At 39.5% G+C, this 22,278-nt stretch overlaps 1 protein-coding gene across 1 annotated transcript; it reads left to right on the top strand.

Annotated features, from left to right (window-relative positions):
* The first annotated feature begins 2,573 nt into the window (after positions 1-2,573).
* LOC128515954 (histone-lysine N-methyltransferase PRDM9-like) lies at positions 2,574-15,340 on the top strand. The gene is made up of 10 exons (XM_053490246.1): positions 2,574-2,731; positions 2,976-3,085; positions 3,661-3,727; positions 6,426-6,567; positions 6,670-6,777; positions 6,883-6,993; positions 9,163-9,434; positions 9,964-10,031; positions 10,163-10,353; positions 12,394-15,340. Exons 3-10 carry the CDS (start codon positions 3,671-3,673, stop codon positions 13,545-13,547), a joined length of 2,103 nt encoding a protein of 700 aa, XP_053346221.1. The 5' UTR covers positions 2,574-2,731; positions 2,976-3,085; positions 3,661-3,670; the 3' UTR covers positions 13,548-15,340.
* The last annotated feature ends 6,938 nt before the right edge of the window (positions 15,341-22,278 follow it).

Genomic DNA, 22,278 nt, shown 5'->3' on the forward strand with positions numbered 1-22,278 from the left:
TGTCTTCTGTGAAATATTCTCCAAAACCTTTGTTATTGTATAAAGCAACTATGCATGCTCTAGTCACCACTTGGATTTAACTAAGCAAAGAGCTTTTCCTTGGATAATTTCTACAAATAAAGTCAGTCCAACAGATGTGGATGTTCCCACCTCTGTAATCACAGAAAGCACAGAATCCAGTATGGGGACTCAGGTTTAAATGCTCCTTGTAGTTTGTCAGCTCTAGTGTATTAGTGTGACAGTTAGTGTGCAGTGTTTATTATGGTTCAGTTAGTACCAAGGTTTTATTATTATTATTATTATTATTATTTTTTTTTTTTTACTGTAACTGCCTTAAAGAAATACACCAGAAGACATATCCTGTGATCATGGCAAAACTGTTACTCTGTTTCAGAAGGGTCACATTATTGTACTGCATCGAGCATGAAAACAACTGGGGAGATCCCTGAAGAACCTGGAAGGATAGTGGTGACCCATCATCTCCAAGGAAGAATTGTGGCCAAATCAAATCGAAAAAAAAAAAAAAACAACAACAACAACAAACAACAGTAGAAGTCAGGAATATGTTTAATAATGAAAGTAAAGCATTTCCACAGGCAAAGAGAACTTGAGGAATTTGCACTAAACAGCTGTATAGTCTTAAGGAAACCACTTATCACTGAGGCTAATAGGAAAAAAGGATTCAGTTAGCTTCAGAGTAATGCAAAAACTTGCCGTGTGGTTGCAAAGAATGCAACTTTTTCACTTGCAACACTCCCTGAATGCTGCATAATGAAAATGGACAAGCTAGAAATTGTAAAGATGATTGTTGTGTTGGTGAGGCCAGAAAATTAGACATGCCAAGGAATTGTAATCCAATAGGGTTTCCCTGCGCAGGGTCGAACCCTGTTCGCACCGTGTCACTAGTTGGTGAAAATGTTCTAAATCATTCATTATTGTGTGAAGTCAGCAGGCATGTTATATACACTATCTGGCCAAAAAAAGCCACTACCTGGATTTAGGAATGAACATAGTTAGTGAAAATGAAGTCAGCTAATGACCAGGAATCACATCTAATCCCTGTCACATGTGGACTGTACAACACATTGTGTGCTGCATGTAAAGATATATTTATGGGACAGACAGTGTACAACATCCTTACTGTAGATATGATCAAATGATTGTTGTTAATTGTTTACAGGCATTGATGGTGTTCTCTACTGGATACTAACAAAAATGAAACTGTATAGTCTAAAATACAACTTTCAAAATGTGTGTGTAGAGATGAGAAACACAGCTTGAACATGACGTCATCATAGTGGTTGTGTGGTTAAAACACTGGATGTAAACCCCACTAGATCTATTGTGTTCAAACGCTGCTCTGTGCATTACTGTATGTGTTAAGTTGCTCATGTGTGATGCCTTATATTGCACATGCAACTTTTTCACTTACAATACACCCTAATTTAAATGAACAGGATAGAAGCTGTAAAAAATGGTTACTGTGAGCAGAAAATAGACATGCCAAGGAATTATAGTTAAGGCCTGTCCTGCAGACCAGTACTGCGATGGCTGAGAGGTTAAGGTGTTGGACTGGAAATCTAATGGGGTTTCCCCACCTGGGTTTGACCCATGCTTGCTTTCTTATACATTTTTGTATTTGAATTTAGGTATTTTACAATTTAAAAAAAAAATATATTTTTGCGTTTTGTGCAAGATTTAGTGAAGACATAGCACCATGGGTCCCGAGAAAGTTAGCAAAAAGAAAAGCGAGCCAAGTATATTAGGAAAGAAATCATTACTATAAAAACACACAAGAGGAATCATAAATTAAGGTTAAGTGAGATTTTATGTTTAACTTTATTTACATGTCTTTACTAAATATTTAGATATTTTTTATATGCGAAAATATGATTATAGTGTTGGAAATTATAATATTGGTAAAATTTCTGGGTGGCTGGAACAGATTATCTGCATTTACATCATTTCCTATAAGAAAATGCATTTTACAGTAATTTCACCTTAAGAACTTGTCTCTGGAACAGATTAAATGCGTATGCTGAGGAACTGCTGTAACAGATTTTGACATAATTGAAAACCACATGGTTCTAAACTTTGAAACCATTACTGTTATATTTTTTCCATAAATTATCATTGATGTTACCAAAAAGAGAAGGAACACAGGATAAGAGATTTAATAATCTATCTGGGACTATCTGATTATTTTGATTCATACACATTCACATTCCATACAAACTTAAATAATACTTTTGATTGTGTAAAGCTGCTTTGCAACAATGAAAATAGTTAAAAGCGCTAAACAAATAAAATTGAATAACTGGTGTAACTTCTATAAGTGCATTGAGCTCTACTTATTGTGAAGCCATAAAGTAAAAAAAAAAGTTGTTTTCTATTTTTTTAAATATTTTATTAAAGAAGTTCTGATGTAACAAAATAAATACATTTCAGGAGATGTTTATGACCCACCTTCCAGCTTTTCTGTAGAATTACACTACTGCATTTACACACCTTCACACGAGTCTCCAGCAGGTGGCAGTGTTCAGTCTACTCCTGCCCTATTGAGTCACAGAAGGAGGAGGAGAAGAAGCAGCTGTTTTTGTGGTTGGAGAGCTGAGATTTCTCACACAACTAATCATGAATTTATGCTCCGAAATGATTTCACATTGTTCCATACAGACCTGATCAGGTTATTATTAAACCTGGGAGTTCCTGTTCTGCTTTAAAGCCCACGGTGAGTTACATTTCAGCTTGTTGAATTAGCTGTGAGGCTAAGAGTAATGGATAAATGCCTAATTAAGCTCCAGAACGTCTCAGCCTCCTAACCCCTGTGTAGAGCTTTGTGCTTCTGTTAGAGAACTGATCTAGAAACACTATTTGATTTAGTTATATTTCTGCATTCATTTAATTTACTTGTTTGAAAATACTAAACACTAGATGGTCGATGTTGTTGTAAACCAGCTGTTCTGATGTTTCAGGATCATGGTGAGGGAGGAGAGTCCAGAGGAGACACCATTTGGCTCATCTCATTCAGAAGAGTCGACACTTGAATTTTAAATGATTTGTTGCTCTGTCTTTACACAACGAGGTGAAAACTGCTGCTTGTGGGCGTTGCCTGTCTTTCTAAGAAAAATATATCATCATCATCATCATATATATATATATATGGAAATTGAAATGGGTTGGTGCAGTATATCATGTTTTCAAGAGGCCCAGAAACGGTGCACCAGCAATAATGCTGTTGTGGTTTCACCTTAACACTCTTTGAAAGACACTGAATACCTAATTTGTATAGCTTTGAAAATGGACAATGAACGATCCCCTGATACTTGGGGGCTTGCTGATATAAACGCAAGGAAATTAAACAAAGCACATTGTAACCAATAATATTTTTCTCCTTTCTATAGCTGAAATTGTTCCTCAAACCCTTCTGCCTTTTTCTAATTAACAAAATAACATTAAAATAAATTGCGTCTTATAAAAATCTATTAAATATCTAGTTATACAGACACAGTGGCTTAGTGGTTAGCACTGTCGCCCTGCACCTCCAGGCTCCAGGTTTGATTCATGTTTGCCCAATTTGTTTTAAATTATTTTTTTTTTAATCTGGAATTGTTTATATGAATATTTTCAGCTGATTGTTTTCATATTACAACCTTGCAGGTTTTTCACAATGAAGTCAGCAGAAGCCAGCCTGTTCTGTACGATGCCTCCTGTTACACCTGCACAGGTAAAGATTGTGCTGTTCATTAATTCTAAATTATAATCATTATTAATAATATAATAATAAGTAAGTAATCATTTGCACTGGTAAAGTTTAGAATTTATGTAGTTTATATAGATTGTAAATAATAATTCTTGTTTATTAATTAACAGGTCAACATATTGCATGTTTATAATGCATTTATTTTTCCGGTTGTGTTAAAACATTGGTGCATACTGACACAAGGATATTTATTTATTATTAATTATTTATATTAAATTTATTAATTTATTTTCATCATTTTATTTTACCCAGCCTTGTAACCTGCCTTTTACTTTTTATATAATATATATATATATATATATATATATATATATATATATATATATATATATATAATACCGTATTTCAGGTAATATGGTTTTAATATTGTAATAAATAGGAGAGTGAAGTGATAAAAAATCACCAGTGACTACCTGACATGATATTATCACAAGAATAATATCTGTGTACCCATGTACAATTGTTATTTATATCAAATTGATTCTGCGTCACGATTTTATAAATATCTCAATGATTATATATGGGTGTGCCACCTGTACAATGATAGTGGTGTTGCATCATTTTACCATCTCAAATGCAAACATATATAAATTAAAAATGTATTTAAAAACAAAATTTTGGAGTCAATGTGGCGATAACAGAATTTCCACAAAAAGGATTCCTGATGTGTAACTAAGTCAACTTTCTAATAAATTATTATTAAAGTGATAATTTTTTTCTATTATTTGATTTTTATTTACACACACACACACACACACACACACACACACACACAGACAGACAGACAGTACGATCAGACATTAGCACAGAGGTTATATGCTTAAAGGGGTCATACAGGCCTACATGCACTTTTTTAAGCTGTTTGGACTGAACCGTGTGTTAGGAGAGTGCGTACACAACCACTCTACGATGATAAAGAGCCGCCCAGTGGTTTTCTTTTCATTTATTACAATAACACGCCCCTTCTGAAATCAGGCCAATCTCAAATGCCTTGCCGTATGACGCCACACCACAAGAGGCCGCTCCTACACTAGTTGATTGACACTGGTGTTTTAGCAAAGACCCGCCCCGAGTGAGAAGAAGCTGTCGGCCATTGTTTTTCGCCGCTGGAGCAAAATGGCGCCTAAGCGAGTGTTGTGTACATTTGTTGGGTATAATAGCGAACACAGCAGTTGTCATTCACTACCTAGGGTTAGTGACCTAGGGTACCTACCTAGGGTACCTACCTAGGGTTAGGTATCTGAGCCACTGAGGACGCAGTGGCTGAATTTAGTTTTTGAAGCTAACGTCCCCGCCGATCTACCTAAATGCGTTCATGTTTGCGATAATCATTTTTCACCAGACCGCTTTATAAACGCGGGTCAATATAAAGCAGGTTTTACTAGGAAGCTGCTCCTAAAAAATGGATCTGTACTAACGCTTCGTGTTCCTGCTTCATCTTCACCAGGCTCGTGAGTGTAATTTATTTTACTATGAATCTTTGCAGATCGCCTTTTCTAATAATCACGATAAATGCGGAGTGTAAGTTAACTTATACTCTAATAGAACATGGTTATGGCTTCTTCTCTATGTACATCCGTCTCTATATAATCCCTAATCGCCCGTTTATAATAAACAATGCATTAAGGTGATTGTCTAGTTGCAAACTATGTACGTAGTCGGAAAACTATATTATGCTTACCTTTGTAACGTTAGATGGTTTATAACGATGTCTGTCGAAGATTAAGAAGTCATGTAAACACATCAGTAAACACATCGCGTCCGTATCTCTCTCGGTAAGCTTCTCCGGTTTTTGTTGTTGTTGCTCGCGGCAGCGCAACAGCCTGTTAATTCATGCCCATGCAGTGATGAGAAAGACAAACGGGTCGATGCATGTCCATTCTTTTAATTTCTGCGTTGTCAGGCGATATTACAAACTTCCGCGTAGGTTCCGTACTTAAATCAAACCAAAAACGACTGAAGAAAACAGGCTCGGGCTCTATAATCCTGCGTTGTGGGCAATGCTTTGTGGGTAATGCAGTCCAAAGCATTGCCCGCACTGGACTACACTTCCGTGGCTATACCCCACGTGTGTTGTGAAGACACGCCCCACAGAACTGGGGGGGGGGCTCAGCAGAGGTCATGAGCATTTAAATTAGCATGTACTGAAACAGGTTGCTGAGAACAGAGCTAGTTTTTACCAGGTAAAATTTGTGTTTTTTTTACACAATAATTTTGAATTTTTAATTAACGTATAATACAAACTTTTCATTAGGACCCTAAAGATCATATTAACATTTAATGAAAAATATGATGTGTAGGACCTTTAATTTTTTTCTTTAAAGGGACTTTGACAAAGAAATCATATTATAAAGGGTCAGACTCTCTAATGCATTTGTTTTCTAAATAAGCTACACACTGAGTAGTAACAACAAATATAAATAGAAAGTAAATGCTAAATTCAAATCAGTCTTTTTTATTTATGAATATTTTACTGCATTTCTTTCCTGCTAGCTTGCAAGTTGTACGGCTAATCATATGTACATATTAAGGTATCCAAATCTGATGTGAAAAAGAAAACAATTTTAATTTTACAACATTTTTTATCTAAAAAACTTGTTAGATGCATATTGTTGGTGTATTAACATAGTAGTTTATTGTTTTATTATTGTCCTTTGGTCAGTCCCTGTGCAAGGCTGAACAGACAGAAACGTCTTTGACGTCAGCTAGAGGCTCTGTGCGTCACTTCAACAGTTATGACCAAATTAATGGAGGATTTGAAAAGAAACCAATAAAAGAAGAACCTGAAGATGAAGACTTCAGCTGTAAGAAAAGAGGGTGCATTGATCGAGTTTGTTGTGGGGCTAAATAATATTAATTGCAACATGTTTATTCAAGATACCTGAATGAAAATGGTGAAATTACAGGTGGTAAGATATCGAATTCTGAAAGACACATCAGCCATGTGGACCAACAGAGTGAAGAGTTTCATGAGCTGTTTTTAAAGGAAGAACCTGAAGATGGAAATGATGTCTGTAAGGAAACAAAACACACTACCATTCTGTTCAACCTTTTATTTTTGACTAGTGTTAATATGTGGTTAATCTTCTCATATTTGTTTTTGAAAAATAAAACTCTAGGTGGTGAGACATCAAGCTGTATTGTCCATGTGAACCTTGTGGATGAAGAAAACAAAGAATTCCAGGAAAAGCTTTTAAAAGAAAAAGAACCTAAAGAAGATGACTTTCTCTGTAAGACAACAAAGGTCTATTAGATCTTTGGCATGGGCCTAAAATTCTGCCTAAACTTTCTGTCTGAGGCACTGTTAACAATGTTTCAGGATATTTTTTAAACTACTGTACTATTACGCCTACTACTACTCTTACTACTTCATTTCATTCATAACACAGCTTTCAGTGATTCAAAGATATTTCCAAAGTTATCACAAATTTACATAAGCAAAAAATACTTTAAGACAAAAAGGTGGTAAGGTGCAAAATTATAGGGCCCAATCACAAAGCTGTGAGGACTAAAGGAGGGACACAGAAAGCAGGCTGGACAATAAAGACTTGATTGTTGTAAGGGATGGATTGTCAAGTGAGTCAAGATAGGGTAAATTCCAGAATATGGAGGAAGGAAAATTGTTCATACTTTTTTACCCTCAGGTTTAATAATAATAATAATAATAATAATAATAATAATTGCCTTTTTGCCTTGGGGTCTCTGGTGGGATTTAATTGCTGCTTCATCGGCCCCTTGGGCCTTGACCACAGGGAACCAGGGTGAACTGGATGTTCATTGTTTAGGTTTATTTATGGTCCCAGCTTGCTATTTTGGGAGGTGCCTTTGCCAGAGACATAGGAACCACCTTTTTTCAAGGTTTTAGAAGGTTGAGGTGGTAAATCAGTAAAAAAAAAAAACCTCTATCCATTTGCCCAACCACATAGTCAGCATCTCCAACTTCCATGCCAGTTAATGAGTAACCTGGAGTGTGATGTTGGTAGTAAAACAAGCGCCTTATCAACCAGTGTGAATTCCTGGAACTGATTGCCTTTGTTATATAGCCATGATTGACAGTCCTGAGACTGTGGCAAATTTTCCTGTGTTAGTTTACCAGTTGTGTGACCAGTTATTTCAGGTCAAGAACATATTGAATTTTGTTTTTACTTGAAGAACGTTAACATACAGTTTGCTCCAATGGCCTTATGATGTCCTTGCCAGTTCTTTTGAGGGTAAACCACAATTCATGGAAACATAAGTTAAAAAAATTAGAAACATAAGCATAAGTGGTGATTTTTAGGAAGCAGCAGATTCACTGGCTAACAGAAGAACATTGCATCAGAAGAACATTGCTGCATGGCTAAGTGTTGTATTTTGTCTTTGTATTGGCAGAGAGAGATCAAGTGACCAGAGAGAAAAGCTTCAAAACAAGTGACGGAACATGTGTATTTTGAAGCTGACTTTGGGGTCACGTCTCGAAAAACAAACCTAGGTACCTATTTTGAAAATGCCCCAAGTGTACTCCCTCAAACTGTACAAGCTGTACCTATTAATGGAAGAATAAGGTGGGAAAGTGCCTCATCAGGCTAAGGAATCCGTTGGCCGCCTGCTTCAAGGGGAAAAAACCCTCTGAGTGAGAAGGGGCTACTGATGATGACAGACCAGCACACAAACCTGCCTCTCCCCCTCTAGGCAATTTGATGCATTCCTGAGCCTGCCTGTTACTACTGCAGGACCTATCCACATATAACCATCTTAATAGCGGAGTAAATCCTGGCCAATCTTTCCCAAGGGTTGCAGAATGAGCGAGGGAGGAACTAATGCCTGTCTAATGGTGTTAATGGTGATGGGTATAAGTGGATAACTGTGAATATCACTGTGCGAAACATCTTATCTTTATCTATTCATGCATTCCCCAAAAGACTGTATGAATTGAGGCTTTGATGAAAGAGATTTGATTACACCTTAAATCCACCAAGTACTGAAATGTATCCACTTGTATACTTTTACTTGGTATGTTTCTCCTAGAATGATTGATAGAATAATAACCAGGTCTCAGTCTGAATTTAATTAATACATACACATGCATATTTACTCGCTCTGAAGCTCTGTTCTCTCTGGTCACTGGTTCCCTGTCTGCCAACACAAAGAGAAAACACAACACACAGTCATGCACCCCTTGCGACAATGTTCTTCTCTGCTTTGTCCAAAATCTCAAATGATAGTGCTGATTGTAGCTTTGGAGTGGTGAATGCAGGAAAAGCACAGTGCTGATTAATACTCTTGTCTCCTTTGCATGGAAGTTTTCTCAATCTTTTTTTTCCTAAAGGCTGTAAACTCATTTTCATTGTGTGACAAGACTGTTTGTGTGGACTGGAGAAGAGATGTGCATGATGTTGCATGTTGTTCTTTTGTTCTAGATTGTGAATATTGCAGATCCTTCTTCATCAACAAGTGTGAGATACATGGACCAGCTCTCTTCCTCCCGGATACCCCTGTTCCAAAGGGGGTTTCAGATCGAGCCAGACAAACACTTCCCCCTGGTCTCGAGGTTCAGGGATCTTGTATTCCAAAAGCAGGGCTGGGAGTGTTTAATAGGGGGGATACTGTTCCAGTTGGTGCCCACTATGGGCCTTACCAGGGAGACCTGGTAGACAAAGAAGAAGGCATGACAAGTAGCTACTCTTGGGTGGTAAGTATGTTTTCTAAAAAGTAATGATATATTATTAACATTCCAACCTATTAAGGAAAAATGACAACATTTCCCTGTTTTTTTTTTCTATCTGACATCTTAGTCTGCATTAATTGAAGTAGCCTACCATGTGTTGTTACATTTTAATGGCTGCCTTGTTTTAGCCCTTTCAGTTTTTGGACAGCTAGAATATAGGACTGTGCAACACACTGTATCTTTTACTTGCCTTTTGGGCTGAACATAAATGTATTATTTATACACCCCTGTAATGCCATTGTATCTAAGTTCATTCTAGATTGTTTTAATACTGATGTTTTAAGTATTAACACAAAGTAGTAGAAGTTTGGCATATTGTTCAAATTAACACTGACTGTATACTACTGTAAATCAGCATCAACGTACTATAGTCTGGGTACAAACTGATACATTTTGCAATTACTGTATAATGTGTGACTAATATTAGCCTAAAATTTTGTGATTATTGCTTTCAGTTGCATATGCTGCTGAAACTATGTAATTCATTTTGCAGATTTACAACAGCAGACATTTTGAAAAATACATTGATGCTAAGAGAGTGACCCATGCAAATTGGATGAGGTGAGGAATGCATTACAGAATCTCCTTGCATAATCTGTTACGTTTTTGTTTAGAGTGATTTCCTTTCTGTCTTGCTGCACACTGTGGCACTTTTTTATTCCTGTTGTTGTTACTTTTCCTTATTTCTTCAGGTATGTGAATTGTGCTCATAATAGTGAAGAGTCCAATCTGGTGGCCTTCCAGTATCAAGGGGAAATTTTCTACCGTTGCCGTCGACCAATCAAACCAAGACAGGAGCTTTTGGTGTGGTATGAAGAGAAGTACGCCAAGGCTCTTGGCATCACTTTCAAATGCGTCTGGAACAAAAAGTGCTCCATAAGCGGTAATGTCGAAAAATAACATAACACTCATTGTGTCACCTGCTAAAACTTGTCTGTCAGTTCAGTGCATTCACTCAGACTGCCCAGCTTGGAATGTGACCAAAAAAGGTTGCATAGGTATTCACCCACCTGGATCTATACTTATTAAAAACCCCTCTGGCTGCAGTTACAGATTGTTTAAGATGTGCCAAAGAACCTCACCTGGATTCAAGTCTCCAGGTTTGGGGGTTCAAATCTGACCTCAATTCTATGTATGTGGAGTTTGAATGTTCAAGTTCAAGTTCAAGTAGGCCTTATTGTCACTTTAACCATATACAGTTAGTACACAGTGAAATGAAACAACATTCCTCCAGGACCAAGGTGCTACATGCAACATAAACTTACAACATAAATTAACAGAGAAGCTAAACTAGCTAACAAAGAGGCCTAGTTAGCTGGCTAGCAGAGATAAGACAGATAGTCCTAACATAAATTACAACATAAATTAACTAAAACTAACTAACTAAGGAAGACTATCTACAGGTTTTACAGACAACAGACAACATAAAGTGCACGTGCAAATGTGCAAACGAGCAACAACAAAGTGACAGTGCGACAACGACATATCAGAACATAACATATGGTGTTGAGATAGTAAACATAGCAGCAAGAATTGAGGAATTAGTGCAAAAAGTAATGAATATTGTGCAAAGGAGATAAACAGTGAAGCATTTACAGATTTGTGTGTACGATAGTTTGGTGGTGTAGGTCAGTGTGTCTGCGCTTGTGTTGATTAGTCAGTCCAGTCTCAATGTTTTGATGTATTGATGTTTTGATGTAGTTGAGTTAAGCTAGGTGATAATGTTTGTGTGTGTGTGTTTATCAGTTCAGTCCCTTTTTGTTGAGGAGACGGATGGCTTGGGGAAAAAAGCTGTTGCACAGTCTGGATGTGTGTGCCCGAATGCTTTGGTACCTTTTTCCAGATGGCAGGAGTGTGAAGTGTGTGTGAGAGGGGTGTGTCCAATCAGCCACAATGCTGGTGGCTTTGCGGATGCAGCGTGTGGTGTAGATTTCTTCAATAGAGGAAAGAGAGACCCCGATGATCTTCTCTGCTGTCCTCACTAACCGCTGTAGGGCTTTGCGGTCCGATATGGCACAATTCCCAAACCAGACAGTGATGCAGCCGCTCAGGATGCTCTCGATAGAGAGGATTGGTGCTGGAAGCTGGGCCTTTCTCAGTCTTCTTAGAAATAAGAGATGCTGTTGGGCTTTCTTGTGCAGGGAGCTGGTGTTGGGGGACCAGTTGAGGTCCTTCTCCAGGTGGACACCCAGGAATTTTGTGTTTTCGACAATCTCCACAGAGGAGCCGTTGATGCTCAGCTGATGGTCTTCTCGTGTCCTTCTGAAGTCAACAACCATCTCCTTTGTCTTGTCAACATTCAGAGACAGGTTGTTGTCGTTACACCAGTCCGTTAGCCTCTGCACTTCCTCTCTGTACACTGACTCGTCGTTCTTGCTAATGAGACCCACCACGGTCATGTCATCAGCGAACTTAATGATGTGATTCGAACTGTGTGTTGCTACACTGTCGTGAGTCAGCAGTGTGAAAAGCAGGGGACTGGGCACACAGCCTTGTGGGGCCCCAGTGCTCAGTGTGGTGTTGCTGGAGGTGCAGTTCCCGATCCGTACTGACTGAGGCCTTCCGGTCAGAAAGTCTAGGATCCAGTTGCAGAGGGAGGCGTTCAGGCCCAACAGGCTCAGTTCTTGTGGGATTGGGGGGTTTCCTCTGGGATCTCCATTGCTTTCCTTTAACAGCTCAAACACATGCAGTGTAGTTGGATTTATTTTCAAAATTTGCCTGTTGCATGTGAAAAGTGGAAGAGTGCGTTGTGTCCTGCTATGTGTTGTACTTTTTCTGGTGATCTGGAATAAGTAGTATAGGTAGATGATGGATAGATGGATGGTTGGCTGAGTGAACTCTGATAAATGTTATTTGTTAATTCTTTAATAATATAACTCTTTAAAGTCTATAATAATTAATTTTGTTTTTTTTTCCTTTACAGAATCGAGTGATTACTCCGTGAACTATTTTTCCTGTTCGATGTGTTCACTTATCTGTACATCTCAAATTGACCTTCACAACCATATCAATATGTGTCACTATGAGGAAAATATCAGCATGCAGAAAGTAGAACGAACTAAACATAAAATTTCAAAAGCCACAGCAATCTCTGTACGTAAACAAAACCAGACTGGTACTTGCTTTAAGACCTCTGACTTGAAAGAGATTTACTGCTGCTCAGAGTGTGGGAAGCGCTTTGCTGGACGATTTCTTCTAAAACGACACCTGCGCATTCACACTGGAGAACGTCCGTTTCAGTGCTTGCAGTGTGGGAAACGTTTTGCTCGACAGAGTCACCTTCAAGCACATCAAACTATTCACACGGGAGAGAAGCTGTATGCGTGCTCAGAGTGTGGGAAACGTTTTAATCGAGAGAGTACTCTCCAACGGCACCGACTTATTCACACAGGGGAAAAGCCGTATCAGTGTTCAGAGTGCGGGAAGAGGTTTACTTACCAGAACGCGCTCAAGCGGCACCTGCGTGTTCATACTGGTGAGAAGCCTTATGCCTGCTCAGAGTGTGGAAAGAGATTTAATTACCACAATGCATTTCAGCGTCATCAGCGTGTTCATACTGGAGAAAAGCCATACATCTGCTCAGAGTGTGGGAAGAGTTTTAGCCAGTCAATTTCTCTCCAAATCCATCAGCTTGTTCACACAGGAGAGAAGCCGTATGCCTGCTTAGAGTGTGGCAAGGTTTTCCTTCAACAGAATACTCTGCAAATTCACCAGCGCATCCACACCGGAGAGAGGCCGTTTCGCTGTGGACAATGTGAGAAGAGTTTTAATCAAGACAGTGCTCTTCAACGGCACCAGCGCACTCATACGGGAGAAAGGCCATATCGCTGCTCGCAGTGTAAGAAGAGTTTTGATCGACAGTGTCATCTCAAACGGCACGAGCACATCCACACGGGAGAGAAGCCGTATCAGTGCTCACAGTGTGGAAAACATTTTAATCGAGAGAGTACCCTCCAACGGCACCAGCACACACACACGGGACAGAAGCTGTATATCTGCTCAGAGTGTGGGAAGAGTTTTACACGACAGAGCAATCTCAAAATACACCAGCAAGTTCACACAGAGGAGAAGCAGTAGCCTTGCTTACAGTTTGGAAAGAGTTTTACTCAAATAGACCAGCACATTCGTACAGCAGAGTGGCATGGTTTTAGAAAACTAGAATCTCTGCTTAGCGTTTGGAAACGTTTTGGAAGTCGTCTTAGATGTCATCAGCACATCCACATGTCGTGTTACTATAAAATATGGGTCAGTCTTCCGACTAGAGATGGGAATCATCAGGACCAGCCAATGTCATATCACAATACCTAGGTGCAATTCCATTTGTTTTGCGATTATATCATGATTTTACAAATATCCCTATTCAATAATCAATTTTAATTCTTTAATCAAAAGTTTTCATTATGATTCTTAACAAACTTTGCAAATGATTTGCTCCTCACAACATGGGATGCTGGGAATAGTGGAGAGTAGGCAAGATGGATTATAAAGGAATGGAGACATTTTGCCACCTCAAATGCAAACCTAATTAAATAAAAGTTGTATTTATATAAAAAAAAAATCTTTTGCAGTCGCCAGGCAAAAGAATCCCAATACATCACTAAATATTTTTTTAAAAATCTACTTCAATCATGCCTTAACAATACCAGAGTTGTTTGCATAATAATACGTTTGACCTTTTTTTGCTAGTGTAACCTCGTCTGTTACTAGTTACATCACTTTTGTATGTTTATTTCAAATTGGTATGGTTTACTAAATGTAAACAATAATTTAATTCGTTTCACTTTTCTCTGTGTGTTAAACATAAAATTACATTTAAAGTATAGTATTAATGTGAAGTTTAGCCTCGCTTGGCTAAGTTAGCACTTTATTTAAAAACGTTATGTTTTCTGTGTGTATTTCATACCATATTAGCAAAAGACTTTTTAGACTGATTATACTTTTAGTCTGTGACCTTTTTACCCAGTACTATTTATTTATTTATTTATTTATTAATAGTGACGTCAAAGATTTCTGTCTATTGCTCTAAATAAATGCTAAATGCCGTAAATGTAAACAAATGCTATTGATTAACAGGGAACCTACATCATTAAGAACACATTCTGTTTTGACAGTTTTAGTCAATAGTTTTTTTGTGTGTATTGTTAAATTTTTTGTCTATTTATTGTGTATAGTGATTTAATTTTCTTTATTGTTTTTAAAAATATAGTACTTCCAACTATAGACACCACATTGTGTGTCATAATTCTAATTCCAACGGTGATTAAATAAAAGTGTTCACCTTGGGATGATCAAACAGTTGGAATGGGCTTAGATACTGTTAACTTTTCTTAAGGAAAAAACAGTGTGATGCAACACACCTGGGTGTTCCCAGCACTGTAATGACTGTAAATGCATGGAACCCAGTACCCTTTATTCAGGCTGTGCTGTACTGCCTCATTGGCTACTGTGTTAGCTCTCCAATAATGTCTTGATCTCTGTTACATCCTTGGACATATTTGTTTTTTTTTTCTTTCTCTCTCTTTCACATCTCTACTCACAAGTAGGAGGAAATGGCTACCACCTGACATCATTGATTGGCTGTGCCCACTGATTGGTGGATGAGAGAGAGAAGTTGGGATTTAAACAACATTGCTAACACGGCCCAGGGTGGCGGTGCCGTTTTGTTCTTGAGTCGGTTTCAGTCCTGTTTGTTAGTTAAGGAGTTAGGGTATTTCGATGTACTTTTGTTTCTTTTTCTTTTTGCAGGTTAGTTAGATTCTGAACACCAGTTATAGGTGTTTTGTTTGTTGTTTTGGCCTAAGCCCCTTCTTGAAGTCTTTAAAACCCTGTTTATGGCCTTCTAACAATAAATATGTTCAATTTTTCTCTTATATGTGTTGCAACGTGAGTTTAATTTGTTTTTTAACCTATGAAGGTGCTACCACACACACACACACACAGCTTCCGCTTTATTTTGTTGCGGTTTCTCCCTCATAATAATTGGGCTTGTAACAAAATTTGGGGGCTCGTCCATTTAGGTTGTTAGTTACCTGTTGTGGATCGTGAACTACTTGTTTGGGGACATTTGGAACGAGGAAGAGAAGAGAAGTGGGTATTCGGGAATATGGAATTTGATTTACTCTCGTTACATTACTTCCCACTTTGGAGGTGTATAATCGTTGTCATAAAAGAGATTTGATTTCCATAGCAGACTTCTTCAATATTACCGTTCCTAAAGGGGCAACTAAGCAGGTTATCAAAGAAAAAATTATTTGGGGAGTTGGTAAAAGCTGGCATTTTAGTCGCACCAGAGGGTGTTGTTGAGGAAGAGTCAGAGTCGGTGATTAAGGCTGCTAACTTGGATTCTATTCCCAACATGGATTCCAGAGATTCTGGTTCTGACACTTTTTTGGCAATTGAGCTGAGAGAGTTAGATCTCTGGGTGACTGGGCAAGGCTCAGCGCATTAAGCTTCGAGTGATAGAAGCTGAATGGGAGTGGGATAGTGAGCGTTGTAGATATGAGCTGGAGTCTCTAAGGCTACGTAACAGGCCCGTTCCATCACCATGAGACTGTGCCAATTGTGGATTCTGTCCAGAACCCCAGTGATGGTTCCTTTGGTTTACCTGTTGAATCTGTTTTGATGTCAGTAAAAATATTCAACTCGTGTCGCCATTTAGAGAAGCAAAAGTAGACTCCTATTTTACAGTGTTTGAACGCGAAGTTGCGATGGCCTAAGGCAGTGGTTCTCAAAGTGTGGGGCACGCCCCACTAGTGGGGAATACAGATATGACCGGTGGGGCGCAATGAACGGGAGGGAATTAGTGGAAAATAATAGGAAAGTACCTATTCTAATTCATGCTTTTCTTTATTGACAAAGATCGGACACTCAAAACTAAAAAATCACATGCAAAGAAATGGATCATTAATACAAGTAAATTAAATTAACATCAGAAAAAAAGTGAAACCATAGTGCAACAATAACGTTTTAACGTCGGCATGTTAATTGCAGAGGAACAAAATATAAGGAATCATTCGGTATTATATATGTAATTTCATTTATTCCAATGTGTATGCTGATGTTTCTGTATTTTTGTTAAAAATTTATATTTTATCAGGCAGTACTAGTCTGGCATTTCTAGTTTCCAGTGTGGCAACAAAGTTGCTTTTTGATCCTTCAGGCGCTGAACAGAAGGGAAGATCAATATCATTTTACGCTTTTTGTTGCTGTGCGGCATTTTGCGATGATCCCTAAATCATTCGTTGCGCCGTAGAGAATAATGGTGTTTATGCTTTTAAACATGTATAATTTAAGGCGGATGTGGCTTAAAGACAATGCAGAGAGGAAATATATGTGGGTATCCTATTCGCGGGTTTATTTACGCAGCTATTGAATTCGGAGATGCGAACATTAAACTAACTTCACCGCGGACACAAACAGGTGTTATGCGCTAAAATGCCCCCCAACCCCCCCGCCACGGATTGCCCACCCCCCAACACACACACACGTAATCTCAATCAAATATTATATTAGGACATACATTTTATTATTATCAAATATATTATTACTATTATAGTTAACCCTAGGCACGTGACAGCCGTCGAGACGATTAATACAAATCCCCAAAAATGATTATTTTATGGCACATTTATTTTGCAGGGGCATTTTAGAGCATAACACCGGGTCAGTAGCGTACTGTATGTAGTGGGCATAATAACGTCAATGGATACATTTGTTGCATGAACCACAAAAAAGCAGGTGATTCAGCATCATCAGCCTAATCAACCAAAAAGCCTATGATGAAGCCTATGTTGCGCTTGGATTCATGGTGGGGATGGTGGGGCAGAGGAGAGACCCATGTGTGTTTTGTGTCTTAAACCGCTGGCAGCAGACAGCATGAGACCCAACAAAGTAGGAAGACACTTAGAGACAACACACCCCAATCACGTTAATAAGCCACTCGACTTCTTTGAAAGAAAGCTCTAGATAAGTGACGAAGTAAGCCTGTTATAACAATTGCAAATGTATTTGATCTGTTTTGAACTTGGCGTTATTTGATCTTATTGGTTTAGAAATTGATATTTCAATAAATAGTACACTTGGCCATTTTCGTTATCATTTTGTTGACAAGTGGGGCTTGAAAATTCGCCCACCCCCTTAAGTGGGGAATGACAGAAAATGTTTGAGAACCACTGGCCTAAGGATATGTGGGCTCTACTTCTGCAATGTAATTTGTCTGGTAAAGCTCAAGTTATAGCTGCATTACTATGGAGTTATTTATGTGCCAACATTTAACAAACACAATCTGTTTTGCAAAGAAAAAAATCGACTTTCTCACAAATGTAGCGTTTTGCAAACAAACACAATTTGCTTTGCAAAAAAATTTACTTTCTCATGCATGCGCCCAACGTATTTTCTCACAAATGCGATGGAGCAACTTCCTCTTCCAAAACAGCAGATGGCGCTATTGGTCAATTTACTCTATTCTCCCGAGACCTCAAACAACGTGTTTTTATGTCCCAGAGGAATATGAGCGGGGAACAGTTTTGAGGTGTCCATTATATATCCAGACAGCCAGACATATTAACAATCCCCTATCTTTAGGATAGAGCCCTGTAGGGGAATAATACAGTTATATCAAACCACAGGTGCATTTTAATTAACTATTGAAGGCTAAAAGAACTGCCATCATGTTTGGCTTTTTATATCCATGAATAAGGTTTATCAAAATCTGCTATCTACATTAATTTTGTTACTTCCCTTCCACCCCTAGACTAGAGGGGAACGTAACAATTACATTTTTTTTTCAGTTTCCCCCCGAGGGATTGCCACCTTATTGTGGTCAGGGGGTTTGCGTGCCTCAGTGACCTTAAGAGCTATACCAGCAGGAGCTTAGTCTTCAAGTGGGACACCTAAGTTGGACAGGTCTGAAGGTAGAGGCCTGACAAAGTGCAATTCACTTCTCCAGGCTTTGGACGCAGCTAACAACACAATTCAGCAAGGACAACACTGTTACTATAAGCACAGGGGAAAAAACAGTGCTTGCACATGTGTACACATGATGCCCCCTTCACATTTCTGACTGCCCCCCCATGTGTGCCTGTCTAGAACTGGCCCTGATCCGAAGAAACGTGATATTATGAAAACTGTCCTTGAAAATCGTCTTGCTGTTCCTAGTCAAAGTCTGTGGAGTTCCCTGTGTATATTAGTACCTAAATCTGATTTCACCTACAGATTTCGTACAGATTACCTTAAAAAGTCAATGCTGTGACTAAGCCAGACTCCTCTCCACTTCCAAGGATGGAGGATTGTGTGGACTGTGTTGGTAGTGCCCGTTATGTCACAAAATTAGACCTCCTAAAAGGATATTGGCAGGTTCCCTTAACCTCTCGTGCTTCAGAAATATTAGCGTTTGTTACACCAGATGACTTTCTTCAGTACTCTGTCATGGCCTTTGGCATGCGAAATGCTTCTTCCATTTTCCAACGGCTTATGAATCGGGTATTGTTAGGAGTATCAAACTGTGAAGTATATCTTGATGTTGTAGTATATTCTAACTCATGGGAAGATCATTTGGCCAAATTAGAGGTAGTATTCAGCCAGTTGGCTGATGCCTCTTTGATTCTGAATTTAGCCAAGTGTGAATTTGCCAAGGCTATTGTCCCATATCTTGGCAAACATGTTGGACAAGGCCAGGTTTGGCCAGTGGAGGCCAAAGTCTGTGCAATTGTTGAGTTTCCTACACCCGCTAACAAGCGCGAGCTGCGGCGCTTTTTGGGTATGGCAGGATATTATTGGGACTTCTGTAGAAATTTTGCTGCTATTGTTTCACCTCTTACTGACCACCTAATTACATTTAGGAAGTGTGTGTGGTCTACGGAATGTGAATGCTTTCAATGCTGCCAAGGATTTGCTCTGTACTGCACCTGTTCTCTCTGCACCTAACGTTTCATCACCATTTAAGCTACAGGTGGATGCAAGTGTGGTGCACCCAAATTGGTACAACCACATTTGGTGATATATGTACTTATAAGCAGTAAAAACATTTATTCCTTTAAATAAGGAACTAACATCTTTTGAAATTCAGCGACTTATGATTGGTCATTTAGCAAGACGCCCTGTAATGAAAGGGAAAGGAGAGAAATAATGAATACAACAGCGAAAGAGGGGGGACCGGAACCTTTAATGCGGTTGTTATTTGTTCCTGGGTGTGTATACTGGTGGGACCTCTGGTTTCTGGTTAGACGTAATCTGGAGAAAGAATCGCATGGGCTTGTGTTCCTTTCGTCTCAGTCTTTTTATTCATTTTACAGATCACAATCCTTTTTGTTATTGCGGTCACCGCGCCTGGGGCCCGTAACAAACTGTGGGGGCTCGTCCGGGATCTCTTCTCTTCAGTTGTCGAGGGGCAGATCCAGTGATACTAGAACTGTGACAGCGAGTGGGCCACTATTTCAGCCCAGTCAGCCAGTGGGTGTTCAAGGAGAGACGACGATCAAAACGGGAAAGGTATCGTCGTCACAAAAGGAAGCCAGACGGCTGTAGGGACAGAATAGTGCACACTTATCACGATAGAGCTGCAGTAAATTGTAGAAATAACTGAAGTTAAACAAGCAGAATGTCTACAGAGCTGAAAAAGCTGGCATGGAGCATAGAGAGGCGCCTGTTTGCGCACTCTAACATACAGCTATTTGAGCTAGCCACGAATATTGCTACAGATAACGGAGACCCAGTCTGGTTTAAGCAGACTGATGATGAAAGCTGCATGGACTATGTCACTGCCTACATTCAGTCTGACACTTTGCTACAACTAGAGGATGAGGGGCTGAGTCAGCTTCTGATGCTGGATGATGGAATAGATCAGCTTATTAAAAAGAGTTACCCTGCCGAGTTATCAGTCAGTGAATTAGCTGAACAAGAGACACTCGCCACACCCAGCCCTCATCCGTCAAACATGATATCAGGCTCACCACCATCATCCGATAATGCATTAGTCACAAATGTAAGAGACAACATGGAAACACAGTCAATTGCGGAGTTGAAAAGAGTGTATGAGGAACTGATGGAGCAGCTTCAGGGTTCCAGGACACACTGCACTCAAGAGAGACCAGTCACTATAAAAGACCTTTCCTATCTACCTCGTAGAGAATTATTTGGAGAGCAGATTGGGCCAACACAGACATTTTATATGACCCAAAGACTATACAAGAAGTCTTCCTTCACATAGTCTACCAAGGTTTGGGCATTAAGTATGCAGACTTGAGGCAAAGACTAAGACCCCTTACTTTGAACAACAATGTTGCTGATGAAGAAATACTACGGGAGGTCCCCAAAATAATTAGCGACGAGAATGAAAATCAGGGCAGGTTAGGTCAGGTAGTTCGTCAAAAGCTTTCACAAGCTCAGAGTGCTGTACTTGAAACCAGGAAAACAACGACAGCCAAGGAACAGAACACTACCCAAACAATTCAACACCTCGCAGCCCTGGTTCAAACTTTAACTGATATGGTAACCAGCTTAATGGAACTGAAAACGGCAAATCAACACCACTGTCTTCCATTCCCAGCCACTCAGGCTCCTCCCTACACCAACCCACATTCCAACCACAGTACAGCCGCCTGTCCCAACCACCCACAAACCAACCCATGGCTCCTTTAAAGAAAACATCCCTTTGTCAAAAGTGCACTGAGATAAACCTCCAGGACTGTAGCTATTGCTTTGTCTGTGGCGGGTCTGGACATTGAGCAGTTGGATGCCTGAAGCGGATAAAATCTCTGGGAAATGGGAACTGGTCTCTGTCGAGGAACAGCCAGAGACGAACGCCGACCCCCAGTCCCAGCCTGTAAAGCCTATTCCAACACAGCCTGCCAAACAACGTACCAGACATCAAAACCAGCGCCTTAGAGGTCATAAGAAAGAACCTCGCACCTACTCCTGGCAAAGCAATACAACATGTCGAGTTCCCCTAGTAGGTAAGAAGAGTACTTTAAGTGTTTGATTAGTGGCTATCCTGTAACAGTACTATTTGACTCTGGTTCCCAAGTAAGCATAGTAGACAGGTAGTGGGTTAAGAAGTATATCACCACCCTGTGAGGCCTCTAAGAAAATTGCTGGATAATAAACTTGAGGTTTATGCAATTAATGGCCAGGCAGTCCCTTATGATGGGTGGGTTGAACTAACTGTTACACTCGCTGGTCATAAAGACCCCAATCTTACAGTAAATGCCCCATTTCTGGTTGCCACTTCCTCAACCCTTAGTTGAAGCAAATGTGCTTGGGGTCATCATCCAAAGACAACAATCAGACAAAGATGCTAGTGCCGTAATTTACAGCCTTCTACGCAGAGCTTTTGGAATTGATTAGGAGCAAGTGGCCATGGTTAATTTCATACAGGTGCCGAAACAGACAGACTGTACTCCGGCCACAGTGAGAGTTGGCACAAGATAATGTCACTATTCCAGCTGGAAAAGCGGTTCAAGTATGGTGCAGGGTACCTCAGAACTTTGACATCTCCGACCCCCTAGTTCTGTATGAACCTGTTTAAGATAATGTTGCTTTAAGAGATCTGAGTATAGGAGAGAGACTCCTTAAAGTTAACGACACACCGAGACCCTATGTTACGATTCCCATATCCAACCACTCAAAGGATGATGTGTTCCTGCCAAGATGCACAGCTCTGGGAGCAATCCAACATGTCGCCAAACTAATAGAAACAGAAACCCCAGCCACCAACTCAAACCAACCTAACTCAATCACAATATCAGCCATAGGGATAGACAAAACCACCCCTCCTTGTAATCCTTTTACTGAGCCCTGGCTGCCGCCTGTT

The sequence above is a fragment of the Clarias gariepinus genome, chromosome 28 (assembly GCF_024256425.1).
Source record: "Clarias gariepinus isolate MV-2021 ecotype Netherlands chromosome 28, CGAR_prim_01v2, whole genome shotgun sequence".
NCBI classification, from domain to species: Eukaryota; Metazoa; Chordata; class Actinopteri; order Siluriformes; family Clariidae; genus Clarias; species Clarias gariepinus.

Coding starts and splice junctions, on each gene's coding strand:
- LOC128515954 (XM_053490246.1), top strand. CDS start 3,671: ATGAAGTCAGCAGAAGCCAGCCTGTTCTGTACGATGCCTCCTGTTACA. Junction 3,728..6,425: donor CTCCTGTTACACCTGCACAG/GTAAAGATTGTG, acceptor TCCTTTGGTCAG/TCCCTGTGCAAGGCTGAACA. Junction 6,994..9,162: donor TAAAGAAGATGACTTTCTCT/GTAAGACAACAA, acceptor CTTTTGTTCTAG/ATTGTGAATATTGCAGATCC.